Source organism: Pristiophorus japonicus, chromosome 11 (genome assembly GCF_044704955.1).
Source record: "Pristiophorus japonicus isolate sPriJap1 chromosome 11, sPriJap1.hap1, whole genome shotgun sequence".
Lineage (NCBI taxonomy): Eukaryota > Metazoa > Chordata > Chondrichthyes > Pristiophoridae > Pristiophorus > Pristiophorus japonicus.
In genome coordinates this window covers 89,561,142-89,574,335 of record NC_091987.1, presented here as the reverse complement: position 1 = coordinate 89,574,335, position 13,194 = coordinate 89,561,142, and the positions used below count along the sequence as shown (strand labels likewise).

The following is a 13,194-nucleotide window of genomic DNA, read 5'->3' as shown; positions in this document are numbered from 1 at the left end:
GCAGGCGCACGATAGCACCATCACTTGCAAGTTTCCCTGCAAGTTACACACCATCCTGACTTGGAAATATATCACCGTTCCTTCATCGTTGCTGGGTCAAAATCCTGGAACTCACTCCCTGACAGCACTGTGGGAGTACCTTCACCACACGGATTGCAGCGGTTCAAGAAGGCGGTTCACCTTCTCAAGGGCAATTAGGGATGGGCAATAAATGCTAGCAACGCCCATATCAGAGGAACGTTTTTTTTGTAAAAGCAACCACTTCCATCAAACTTTTATTCACTCCAAAATCTCTATCTTTGGCTCGGTGTCAATTTTTGTCTGATGAATGGCCTTGGGAAATTTTCCTCCGATTACAGATGCTATATACATGGAAGTTGTTGTCGTTGCTGTTTCACTGACAGTATACCTTTAGCCCTAGGAGCGTAATGTGTTGTATTCACTGCTGGACTCAAGAGGAATGAAAGTGGGGAAGGCAAAAGCGGGTCTGGTGCTGATTTTTTGACAGCAAATGCTAACATGCTGACCAAGCATCCAAAATACTAACAGTCAGCATGAGCGACCAATGACTGCCATGTATGAATGCTGTGCTATTAAATCAATAAATGCAGAAATCCGATATGAAAGGACAGAAATATAATAGACTGGGGATGGCTGGATTGTGAGGCGGGGGCTATGTTGAAAATCAATACATGCAGATTTGGTGACTCCATATGAGTCAGCAGGGAGAAAACTACAAGAAGAAGAAAAACTGGAAAGAATAAAAATCCTATGAAGGTTGGGAGTATTGTGAGGAAAAGTAGTGAAGATACTGATAGAAGCGAAAAGCCTTGGGTGGTTTGGTCCTCCGCGCCGAGCTGTGGCGCTGCAGCTGCACCTCCCCCCGGAGTCGGCGCTGGGCCGCGCTGTGATTGGAGGGGGAGAACTCCGGAAGTGTTTGCCGGCGCGTGCCCTTCCCCTTGACCCCTGCTTCTCTCTCTCACGGTGAGCACGGTGATGGCGGCCTCGAAGCCCGTGGACTCGCAGTCCGGCTCCGGCCTATCCCGTTGGCAGCTGGCGCTCGCCATCGGCACGCCGCTGCTGCTGGGGGCCGGGGCCGTCTACCTGTGGAACAAGCGGACGGTGTCGAAGCGCAGCGAGAGAAAAGCGCCGGAAGGAAGCTCCAGCCCCGTGCCGAAGGAGGACGGCCGCGGGGAGAACGAGGCGGACGGCCTGGTGAGGAGCGTAGGGAGAGAGGCTGGGGTCAGAATGAAACCTGGGCAGGCCGGGCTCGGGGGAGGCAGAAACAGAAACCGAGAGAGGCTGCAAAAAGGGGTGTGTCTCCAAACTGGTAGAAGCGCATTGGAGGAGGGAAGGGCGACCTGGGGAGACTGGATGGGCAAGGGCGACCCGGGGAGACTGGATGGACAAGGGCGACCGGGGGAGACTGGATGGGCAAGGGCGACCGGGGGAGACTGGATGGGCAAGGGCGACCGGGGGAGACTGGATGGGGAAGGGCGACCCGGGGAGACTGGATGGGCAAGGGCGACCCGGGGAGACTGGATGGGCAAGGGCGACCGGGGGAGACTGGATGGGGAAGGGCGACCGGGAGAGACTGGATGGGGAAGGGCGACCGGAGGAGACTGGATGGGGAAGGGCGACCGGGAGAGACTGGATGGGGAAGGGCGACCGGGGGAGACTGGATGGGGAAGGGCGACCGGGGGAGACTGGATGGGCAAGGGCGACCGGGGGAGACTGGATGGGCAAGGGCGACCGGGGGAGACTGGATGGGCAAGGGCGACCGGGGGAGACTGGATGGGCAAGGGCGACCGGGGGAGACTGGATGGGCAAGGGTGACCGGGGGAGAATGGATGGGCAAGGGCGACCGGGGGAGACTGGATGGAGAAGGGCAGGTAATGCAGGCATGGTGTGAGACAGAGAATCGTAGAAATTATACCATTGAAGTGGCCAGTCCTTAAACTAAAGCTATCTGCTCTAAACTCAGTTTCCCCACTTTTCTCCCCCCCCCCCCCCATCCTTTTACATTATTTCAATATTCTTACAAAATTCTCCTTTGAATGATGTATCTGCCTCAATAGCCACTTGTAAAGTCATCATCATAGGCGGTCCCTCGAACGAGGATGACTTGCTTCCACAAGTGTTCATAGATGTTTCAATGAAGGACCCGATGTTCCAGTCCTGAAGTCCAATTGAGGTGGTGGAAGATGCCTGTATGTGGATTTTTTTTAACGTGTGGTGAGCGTTGTACATCAGCCACCACACGGGCTCGACAGAGCTAGGCCTTTATCCAGTGGCAAGGGTTGAACCGGGACGACTGGAGACCTGCTCTGCTACACGGACCTAGTGCGCACACATATCACAGTGTGGGCAGGCCCGTGCAGCCTCTGGGCTCTTCTGGGCCACGTACCCTCATTCGCCGCATTTTCGCCCACGATGTTCCATTGTGGGCAGCCCCAACCTGTGTGAAAACACCACCGCAGGTCGGGGCTATAAATAGAGCTTGAGCGCCGGGCTCTGGAATTTGTAAAGTATAACATATTCAAATGATTCCAGAATCAGGTTCTGGCATAGCCTGTGATGACATTTTGAAGAGTTGTTGATTCTTGTCCAGTGCTTTGAATGTCAAAGTGAAGAAATCCTCCTCTTTCCCCATACCCCATTACATTTTTCTCTTTCAAGCATTGATCCATTTGCTTCTACCAAAGATTCTGATCGGGTATGGCTGTCCTAACAACCAATTGTTTAACAATAATCTAGGATTGCATTTTATTTAGGTAGTTAGCTTAAATTTTAGCCCTCAAGTTACTAACTCACCAACTAGATCAGCCATGGTCTCATTGAAAGGCAAAATAGGCACGAGAGGCTGAATGGCATACTCCTGTTACATTCCTAAATTTATCTGATCAAAAATTATGAAGGGATTTGAACACCTGTCGAAAATAAAAACAAAATCTTAGAAATACACCAGTGCTTAAACAACTGTAAAGAGAAAATGTTTTGGGAGATAAACATTATGGTGAAGTTTTTTTTTAAAAAGCAAAGGGGAGAAACACAAATCAACAGATACTCCAATCACAGAGAAAGCATTCATAGGTTGCAGTTGAAAAGGTATGGAAGAGGTCCACACAAAGAATTTTACTCTTTGGAGTATACTTTTTTCACTTTCTCCCAATGCAATGTTTCACATTTCTCTGCATTGAACGCCATCTTCTGTATTATCTACCCACTCTGCTAACGTTTGTGTCTGTCTGCAGTCTCATGTCTTGCTCGCAGTTTGCCATTCTCCCTTGTTTAGTATAATCAGCAAACTTAGTATTCCATGTGCTTATGTTCAAATCATTTAATATAAATGGAACACAAGACTGTCTCCGTGGGGTACATCCCACTGACTTGAAAAACATCTGTTTATCCCTACTTTCTGCTTTCTGGCCCTAGAGGAAGAAATAGGGAAAAAATGGCAGGGTGATGAATAGATGAGCGGGTAGCACGCAGAAGTAGAATAGAAAGAGTGGTGAAGATTCAGGTTACTTTAATCCTTATTAATGTGTTTATTTCCAATCCAATCTCAGTTCTGCCCTGAAACAAGTGTGACTCTTGTTTAAATAGTACTTGGGAACTCCTGGTAGGCAATCTGACTCCAAAGTTGTTTGAGAACTGTTTCAATTGTGACCTGTTCTTGTAGAGCAGTTAGATAATAACCTGAGTCGTGTTCTTTATTATTGACAAGCTAACAATATATTAGAGTAATCGGAGTACTTTTGATTTCTTTGTACCCAGAAGCATTTCTAGTTGCTATGAGTACATAACATTTGTAAATTAGAAAATGTTAGGTTTCTCCAAATATTTTCAATCGTCATATAAAATGATCAGTTCTGTATTTTGTTAACAGATTATCTAAATACTGTAGTTGCAGACTTGTGTATATTTGTATTAAGTGGCATGCTATGTTAAAGTGCCACTATACAACATATGAACATTTGGTGGATGCAGGTTCCGTTTCCCCACATTACTGAGTAGTTTGGTTTCTGCTGCAATGCTGAAGTGGCAAGAAAAGTGGAACAAGGTGCCTGGCACCTGTGGAGCTAACAGAATCCACTTCCTTTTGGCAGGAGGGATAAATGGGGGTGGGGGGGGGGGGGATAAAAGTAACAGACAGTGATGATTTTCAGAAATAAAGATGAAAGCAGAAATTTTTGCCAGTGGTAATAGAAGGAACAAGAAATATGCTGTTAGTTCCTTAGTCTGGTTTCTGAAACTGGTCTTTTTCTGTGTGCTAGGTCTTTGGTGGGGGAAGGGGAAATTGAAATGTTGTAATCCATTTATAAATATCATTTTCCTTCCTTAGAGCTTGTTAGACCGAGCCCAAGCTGCAAAGAATAAAGGAAACAAGTATTTTAAAGCCGGCAAATTTGATCAAGCTATTCAATGTTATACTGAGGCAATTGGCCTGTGTCCACTGAACCAGAAACAGGACCTTTCAACATTTTACCAGAATCGCGCTGCAGCATTTGAACAGCTGGTACGTAATATTTCTTACTTGTACCTCAATAATAACCAGAAGACTAACTAACCGCATACAAGGGCGGTGTAACTAATGTGACTGGAATGTTAAGCTGGAGTTTGAAATTATCAGTATAGCTGAGGCAGTTGCATCCAAGCACCGTATAGTTAGTCATGTATAGGGGAAGTGGAGTTCAAAAAATAATTAAACCAGAAAATAAGTTCCATTGAGGGTCTGTGGCAACAAAGGCACAATTCTACTGGCCCAAGTTTCCCCAGGAGTTGCTCCTTTTTTTTTTGGAGCAACTTGATTATTCTGGACTATCTTTTTAGTTGCAATTCTGACCATTTAATTTGCGCCAGTTGTAAGTGAGTTCGTTGTTTTTTTTTTAGTTCAGTTTTTTTTCCAAAAGGGGGCGTTCCCACCCACTTACCCCTATTTTAGGCATTTGGCCAGCAAATAGTTGCTCCAAACTAACTTAGGCCAGTGTATGTTGCCACTTCTGTCTACACAGAAAAACCTTACCTAGAGTTAAGGAATCGGCGCAAGTAACTACATTTAAAGCACCACCAAGTACCAAACACAGCACAAAAAGTAATAAGCAATTAAATAACAAATAAAATAGAAGGAACTCTGCCCCTAAAGCACCAAGACCAAGTAATAAGCAAACAATAAATAAAAAATAAAAAAATAGAAGGAACCCTGCACATAAAGCACCAAGATCAATCAGTAAATAAAAAATAGAAGTCCTACCTTAGGGAACACAGCGGGTCGCCGATGAGGGAGCCCATTTGGCCAGGGCTAGAGACGGCGTGCTTTAGGTCCCTTCTACACAGCCTGCCGCGCGTACTCTCAGATTCGGCCTGCCAGGAGCTACTGCACATGCGCGCAGACTCTAGCGCACGTGTGCCGAGGTCCCGGCACTGTTTTCATTGGGCCACGTTGCGCCATGACCGAAGAGAGGCTGACGAGCGGCCAGAATACCAACACCGTTTTTCCGTGCGCTTGGAGGTGAACTAAAACGACGCACCTTGGGTGAGGGCACCAGAAAAACAGGTAAGGGAAACTCTGGCCCTCAAGTTGACTTAATCAAACTTTTATTGCTAAATTTTTTGGAATGGAAAAATATTTCGTAAATCAGTGATGTCCAAATTGTCATCCCCAAACCCTGGCAATCCAGTTGTAAAAGCCCAAACAACTCTGTCCTATTTTTACTTATATTTCTTACTTGGGGTTTGTCCTGTGAATCTTGTGAGCCTGGATGTTTGGAAGGTGCTTTGCTTAATGCTCTACTACTTTGGTGGGTTAATCATATATCAGGACACCGGTTCTGTTGGTATGAGCAATTTGAGATCGATGCATAGTTGTCTGAACATGGAATGAAATTTACACGTGGACCCTTAGATTCTGTTACCTATGTGGCCCATGGAGACTTGGGTACTCCTGAACTAAATCTTTTATTCGAGGGTTTATCATCGGATATCATAACTATTATGGAAAATGATGGTATTTCTGGCCAAATTTTAAATATTGAACTGGAGGGACTTCTTCATGGTGCTATTGCGATGTGTACTTTTTTGCCATTATAGTATAGCTACATGCTTTCAAAGTTTTTACCTCCTCTTCTTTCCTCATCTGTTGATGTAAATTTTATGATATGCCGCAAACCTGCCATAGATTTTAATGGGAATTAAATATGCTCTAACTCACTGTCTCTGCAGTGACAGCATCTTTGACTAATTCACACATGTGAGTATGAAAAAACTATACTTCACATCAAATATAGTTTCTTGGGAATCGTTGCCTGATTTTGCCATTCTGTATTGAGCATCTCAGATCAATCATTCAAGGTCATTTAACAATTAATCCAAACACTGTTAACTCCTGTACTCTTAATCCTAACCAATTAACAGCTGTCATTGCAGTTAATAGTGAAAATTCCATTATCTGTCATGTGTAGAGTTTTAAACAGCCAGTGGAATTGCACTGTTCACTCAGCTTCTCATTCTAGCTGGGGTGGGGGAGGGATGATGTACTGAATTCACTTGACTCTTAATTTTCTAGTTGAAGGATATGTTAAAAGTACCATGTAAATGCAAGTTGTTGTTGAGGGTGGGGGTTAAGTCATTTAGAAGTTCATATTCTAACCAAAGGGGGGATTGCTTGGCCACCTTGCATCTTCACATTGTAGCTGAAGATGGGGAGTTTCATTAAATTCAGTCAGTCGTCTGCAGTAATATGTTGGCTTTTGGCACGGCACAATTCTGGGGCAAAAATTGTGCTGCCTTAATGGATTAACTTTCATAGGAAGTATATACCTAACATTTGAGGGTTTGAACCCATATGGAACACTGCTTTTCAATGCGTTTTGTTTTGTCTGATAAAGTGTCAGTGGGTTAACTGTAGTGTTGGCCTAACCACTATCAACATATCTGCAAGAATTGCATCGTTGATGTGAAGCATCTGATGAAGTTTCGCACTACATTTTTATGCAAATAATATATATATATGTGTGTGTATATTAGAAAAATAAATTTACATAATAAGCTTCAAATTATATTTAAAGGTTTAAAAAATGCATGTGATTAAACTATGCATTCATTTGTGAATCTTGCATTGTTGAAAATTGTGTACATATATACTGGAATAAGATTTCAGTATTTTCTCCTGCATTCTCCCTACAAATATCTAGTTCTAAGTTATGCCGTGAGTTCCTACAGGACCAATGCAAAAAACAAATAGCTACATGAGCACAAAATTATGCATGGGTTCTTGCTGGAGAAGATTCATATAGCCCTCGGCCTGTTTGCAGCCAGAAAGATTGGCACTGCATTTCCTAGCCGTAGGTAGCACTGGTACCTCACTGACATAGAAACATAGAAACATAGAAAATAGGTGCAGGAGTAGGCCATTCGGCCCTTCTAGCCTGCACCGCCATTCAATGAGTTCATGGCTGAACATTCAACTTCAGTACCCCATTCCTGCTTTCTCACCATACCCCTTGATCCCCCTAGTAGTAAGTACCTCATCTAACTCCTTTTTGAATATATTTAGTGAATTGGCCTCAACAACTTTCTGTGGTAGAGAATTCCACAGGTTCACCACTCTCTGGGTGAAGAAGTTCCTCCGCATCTCGGTCCTAAATGGCTTACCCCTTATCCTTAGACTGTGACCTCTGGTTCTGGACTTCCCCAACATTGGGAACATTCTTCCTGCATCTAACCTGTCTAACCCCATCAGAATTTTAAACGTTTCTATGAGGTCCCCTCTCATTCTTCTGAACTCCAGTGAATACAAGCCCAGTTGATCCAGTCTTTCTTGATAGGTCAGTCCCGCCATCCCGGGAATCAGTCTGGTGAACCTTCGCTGCACTCCCTCAATAGCAAGAATGTCCTTCCTCAGGTTAGGAGACCAAAACTGTACACAATACTCCAGGTGTGGCCTCACCAATGCCCTGTACAACTGTAGCAACACCTCCCTGCCCCTGTACTCAAATCCCCTTGCTATGAAGGCCAACATGCCATTTGCTTTCTTAACCGCCTGCTGCACCTGCATGCCAGCCTTCAATGACTGATGTACCATGACACCCAGGTCTCTTTGCACCTCCCCTTTTCCTAATCTGTCACCATTCAGATAATAGTCTGTCTCTCTGTTTTTACCACCAAAGTGGATAACCTCACATTTATCCACATTATACTTCATCTGCCATGCATTTGCCCACTCACCTAACCTATCCAAGTCGCTCTGCAGCCTCACAGCATCCTCCTCGCAGCTAACACTGCCACCCAACTTAGTGTCATCTGCAAATTTGGAGATACTACATTTAACCCCCTCATCTAAATCATTAATGTACAGTGTAAACAGCTGGGGCCCCAGCACAGAACCTTGCGGTACCCCACTAGTCACTGCCTGCCATTCTGAAAAGTCCCCATTTACTCCTACTCTTTGCTTCCTGTATGACAACCAGTTCTCAATCCATGTCAGTACACTACCCCCAATCCCATGTGCTCTAACTTTGCACATCAATCTCTTGTGTGGGACCTTGTCGAACGCCTTCTGAAAGTCCAAATATACCACATCAACTGGTTCTCCCTTATCCACTCTACTGGAAACATCCTCAAAAAATTCCAGAAGATTTGTCAAGCATGATTTCCCTTTCACAAATCCATGCTGACTTGGACCTATCATGTCACTGCTTTCCAAATGCACTGCTATGACATCCTTAATAATTGATTCCATCATTTTACCCACTACCAATGTCAGGCTGACCGGTCTATAATTCCCTGTTTTCTCTCTCCCTCCATTTTTAAAAAGTGGGGTTACATTGGCTACCCTCCACTCCATAGGAACTGATCCAGAGTCAATGGAATGTTGGAAAATGACTGTCAACGCATCCACTATTTCCAAGGCCACTTCCTTAAGTACTCTGGGATGCAGTCCATCAGGCCCTGGGGATTTATCGGCCTTCAATCCCATCAATTTCCCCAACACAATTTCCCGGCTAATAAGGATTTCCCTCAGTTCCTCCTCCTTACTAGACCCCCCCGACCCCTTTTATAACCGGAAGATTGTTCGTGTCCTCCTTCGTGAATACCGAACCAAAGTACTTGTTCAATTGGTCCGCCATTTCTTTGTTCCCCGTTATGACTTCCCCTGATTCTGACTGCAGGGGACCTACGTTTGTCTTTACTAACCTTTTTCTCTTTACATATCTATTAGACTGCTATTGCCACAGCTTGAGTAGCCATAAATGGAATGATACACCTTGGGCGGACAATGGGATTTGATTCGTTGAAAGTCTACACTATAATCTCCCCATGTACATCCAAGTGTCTGATCAAAAGTGTAGTGCAGTTCTTCGTCCCCTCTCCCACGGAAGATGAATTTTTCACACCACCTTACGATAGATTAAAACCCACATGCAGTCTGACAAACTAATGGCTATTGCATTAGTTTGAATGTTTTGACACTGTATTTTATTCTGTTCAAAAAAAATTACAAAATCACTGATTCACTTTTATCATGTAACACATTTGTATTGCAGCAAAAATGGAAAGAGGTTGCTGAGGACTGCACGAAGGCCGTAGAACTCAACCCTAAGTACATAAAGGCACTATACCGCCGTGCAAAGGCATACGAGAGACTAGATAATAAGAAGGAATGCTTAGAAGGTTCGTATTTTTTTTTGCCTAACATCTTTCATTTTTCCCTTTCCTCATCAATTTCTTCCCCATCTATCCTGAAGGTACTTTGTTGGAGTTTAGTTTCACAAGTGTTATTAGTCTTCCAATATCTAGACTGTGACCATTCTTCATGTATAAGCCTATCAGGCATTTACCATGGAGGAGAATTATAGCTGAACCAAATTTACCACATGTCAATTTCCCGCAGGGGTCACTTAATCGCAACGAGGAGCAGGAACCTTGGCTGATTTTTTTTCATATCCCTTCTCCAAACTTGTACACAATTTTATCACTCATTGCCACGGGTGAAATCAGATAACTCAGGAAATGAGCCTGTAACCTTCTGTTGTGTATGACTTAGTATTATGCACTAGCCCATCAAGTCTAGCCCAACTTTCATTTTTTTATCCAGATTGGAATTGTAAGGCCACAATTATACTGCAGACTTGTCAAATTTAGAATGGCATTAAGTTCAGGAAATCTAAATGCCATCTCCTGAGCTGGTTGTAAGTGCAGGTCTCCGGGATGAGTGAAACGATAATATACTTTATAACATCTAAGTAATATTTTTTTCTTGCTTAGTTGAATGATTTGAAAATTACATTTTCCTGAGATTCTATATGCTGTTTTTGTGGGGAGAACAAAATACAGGGTACCAGTTTAAAATTTGAGTGGAAAATCTATATTGGAATTCGTTATTTTTGTTATTCGTACATGGGCGTGGCTGTTGCTGGCAAGGCCAGCATTTATTGCCCATCCCTAATTGCCCTTGAGAAGGTGGTGGTGAGCCACCTTCTTGAACCACTGCAGTCCATGTGGTGAAAATATTCCCACTGTGCTGTAAGTATACTTTGTTGTGGTTTGGTACAATTGAGTGGCTTGCTAAGCTATTTCAGAGTCAACCACATTGCTGTGGGTCTGGAGTCACACATAGGTCAGACCAGGTAAGGATGGCAGATTTCCTTCCCTAAAGAACATTAATGAACCAGATGGGTTTTTACGACAATGCAGTAGTTTCATGGTCACCATTACTGATACTGCCTTTTTACCAGAATTAACAGATTTTAATTAACAGAATTTAAATTCCCCAGCTACCATGGTGGGATTTGAACTCGTGTCTCCGGATCAATAATCCAGGCCTCAGTCAAGTAACATAGCTACTATCTCCAGACCACAGCAATGTGGTTGACTCTTAACTGCTCTCTGTGGTTCAAGAAAGTAGCTCGCCATCACCTTGTCAAGGGAAATTAGGGATGGGCAATAAATGCCGGCCTTGCCAGCAACATGACAGTTTTACAGCAGAAAATTGGAACTGTAACAATCAGTTGCTCTTTGTACCTCTTTTTTTACATTTTTAACGTCTGGTAATTTCTTTCTGCTTATTGAGCTTAAAGAATATTTTGGAAACCATTGACTTCATGAAAGAGATCTGGTGCATAGTAAAGTCCCAGTTATTATACCCCACTATGACCCCCAACCCAGAATGACACCCTCTTATAGCACAGCGGTGAATTTCTCCATACTAACCAGCATCAAGTCACCAAATTGTTGACTGTTTAATGCTGTGGCTCCCTGTCCCGATTCAGCACTTGATATAAAATTTTAAAATCATAGTATAAAAAAGTTCACAAATGAAATATTTGCCCATTTTTTAAAAATTGAGTAAATAGTAATACCATTACATTTGGTTCTGTCATACATCAGGTCATAAAGTTTCTGTGAGTGTGTGCATGTGTACACTCAATTTAAAGAGGAGCTCCATGAGTTGTGAAAGAAAACATTTCTGACCTTGAATTTTTAGCAATGTGTAATACTACCTGTAAGCACTAGAGACACAACACATCTTTGTTATTGCATACAAGCAAAGCCTAATCAGGTCAGCGGTTGCCTGGATAGCATCTTCAGTTTATGAAACTATAACTTTGGCATGTCTGATACTGTGAGAAGAAATGGAGCTTCTTGTCTGTTATTGCACAATCGCTAAAGGGATGTCATCCAATGCGTAACTTCCAAAATGCAATGTTTCAGTAAACATTGCTTCAGACAGTAATAGGGCTGCCCATTGCCAAATACTTAATGTTAGAAATAAGTAATGTCTGCCTGCTGAGAAAGAACTGGAGAAATGCAAAGCAGCAAGCTGCAAATGCTGTATATAAAAACAAAATCTTGGAAACACCCAGATCAGTCAACATGGTTTTGGCCATAAGACCCTTCAATGTGGCAACCTTGGCTCAGTGGTTACACTCTTGCCTCTCAGTCAGAAGGCTGTGGGTTCAAGCCCGACTCCAAAGTCTTCAGCACATAATCAAAGCTGACAGCTCAGTACAGTACTAAGAGCACTGCACTGTTTCGGGTGTCATGCTCTGGATAGGCTGTTAACCCAAGGCCCCCTCTGCCCAATCAGATGAACATGGCACTATTCAAATAAGAGCAGAACACTTTGCACTGACGTGCTGTATCATTCCAACATTTACTGTTTATATATATATATCAGTAATTAACTTTTAGCATTATTGTTGCCAATTTAAGTGTATCTAAGGGTTAAGTCATGGCCGGAGAGCTCGGACACGTGTTATGCTCCTCCTGTACTATGTGGGAAGTCAGGAACACTTCCGGTGTCCCTGACGACTACGTGTGCGGGAAGTGTGTCCGCCTCCAGCTCCTGACGGACCGCGTTGCGGGGCTGGAGCTGCGGGTGGATTCACTCTGGAGCATGCACGATGCTGAGAATGACGTGACTAGCACGCTTAGTGAGTTGGTCTTACCACAGGTAAAGGGTCCACAGCCAGCTAGGGAATGGAAGACCAGCAGGAAGAGCAGTGCAGGGAAGGTAGTGCAGAGGTCCCCTGCGGTCATCCCCCTGCAAAACAGATACACCGCTTTGGGTACTGTTGAGGGGGATGACTCATCAGGGGAGAGCAGCAGCAGCCAAGTTCATGCCACCGTAGCTGGCTCTGCTGCACAGGAGGGCAGGAAAAAGAGTGGGAGAGCGATAGTGATAGGGGATTCAATTGTAAGGGGAATAGATAGGCGTTTCTGCAGCCGCAACCGAGACTCCAGGATAGTATGTTGCCTCCCTGGTGCAAGGGTCAAGGATGTCTCGGAGCAGGTGCAGGACATTTGAAAAGGGAGGGTAAACAGCCAGTTGTCGTGATGCATATAGGTACCAATGATATAGGTAAAAAACGGGATGAGGTCTTACGAGATGAATTTAGGGAGCTAGGAGTTAAATTTAAAAAGTAGGACCTCAAAAGTAGTAATCTCAGGATTGCTACCAGTGCCACATGCTAATCAGAGTAGGAATCGCAGGATAGCTCCGATGATTACGTGGCTTGAGACATGGTGCAGAAGGGAGGGATTCAAATTCCTGGGACATTGGAACCGGTTCTGGGGGAGGTGGGACCAGGACAGGACCAGGTCCAGGTGGGACGGTCTGCACCTGGGCAGGATCGGAATCAATATCCTAGGAGGAGTGTTTGCTAGTGCTGTTGGGGAGGAGTTAAACTAATA

General features: G+C 44.2%; 1 protein-coding gene across 1 annotated transcript in view; it reads left to right on the top strand.

Annotated features, from left to right (window-relative positions):
* Positions 1 to 955: 955 nt before the first annotated feature.
* The window catches only part of tomm70a (translocase of outer mitochondrial membrane 70 homolog A (S. cerevisiae)), a 33,354-nt gene continuing 21,115 nt past the window's right edge, over positions 956 to 13,194 (top strand). Inside the window, exons 1-3 of the mRNA XM_070893715.1 lie at positions 956 to 1,215; positions 4,346 to 4,519; positions 9,546 to 9,672. Of these exons, the coding sequence (XP_070749816.1) occupies positions 997 to 1,215; positions 4,346 to 4,519; positions 9,546 to 9,672 (520 nt within the window). The 5' untranslated portion in view covers positions 956 to 996. The remainder of the gene's footprint in view (positions 1,216 to 4,345; positions 4,520 to 9,545; positions 9,673 to 13,194) is intronic.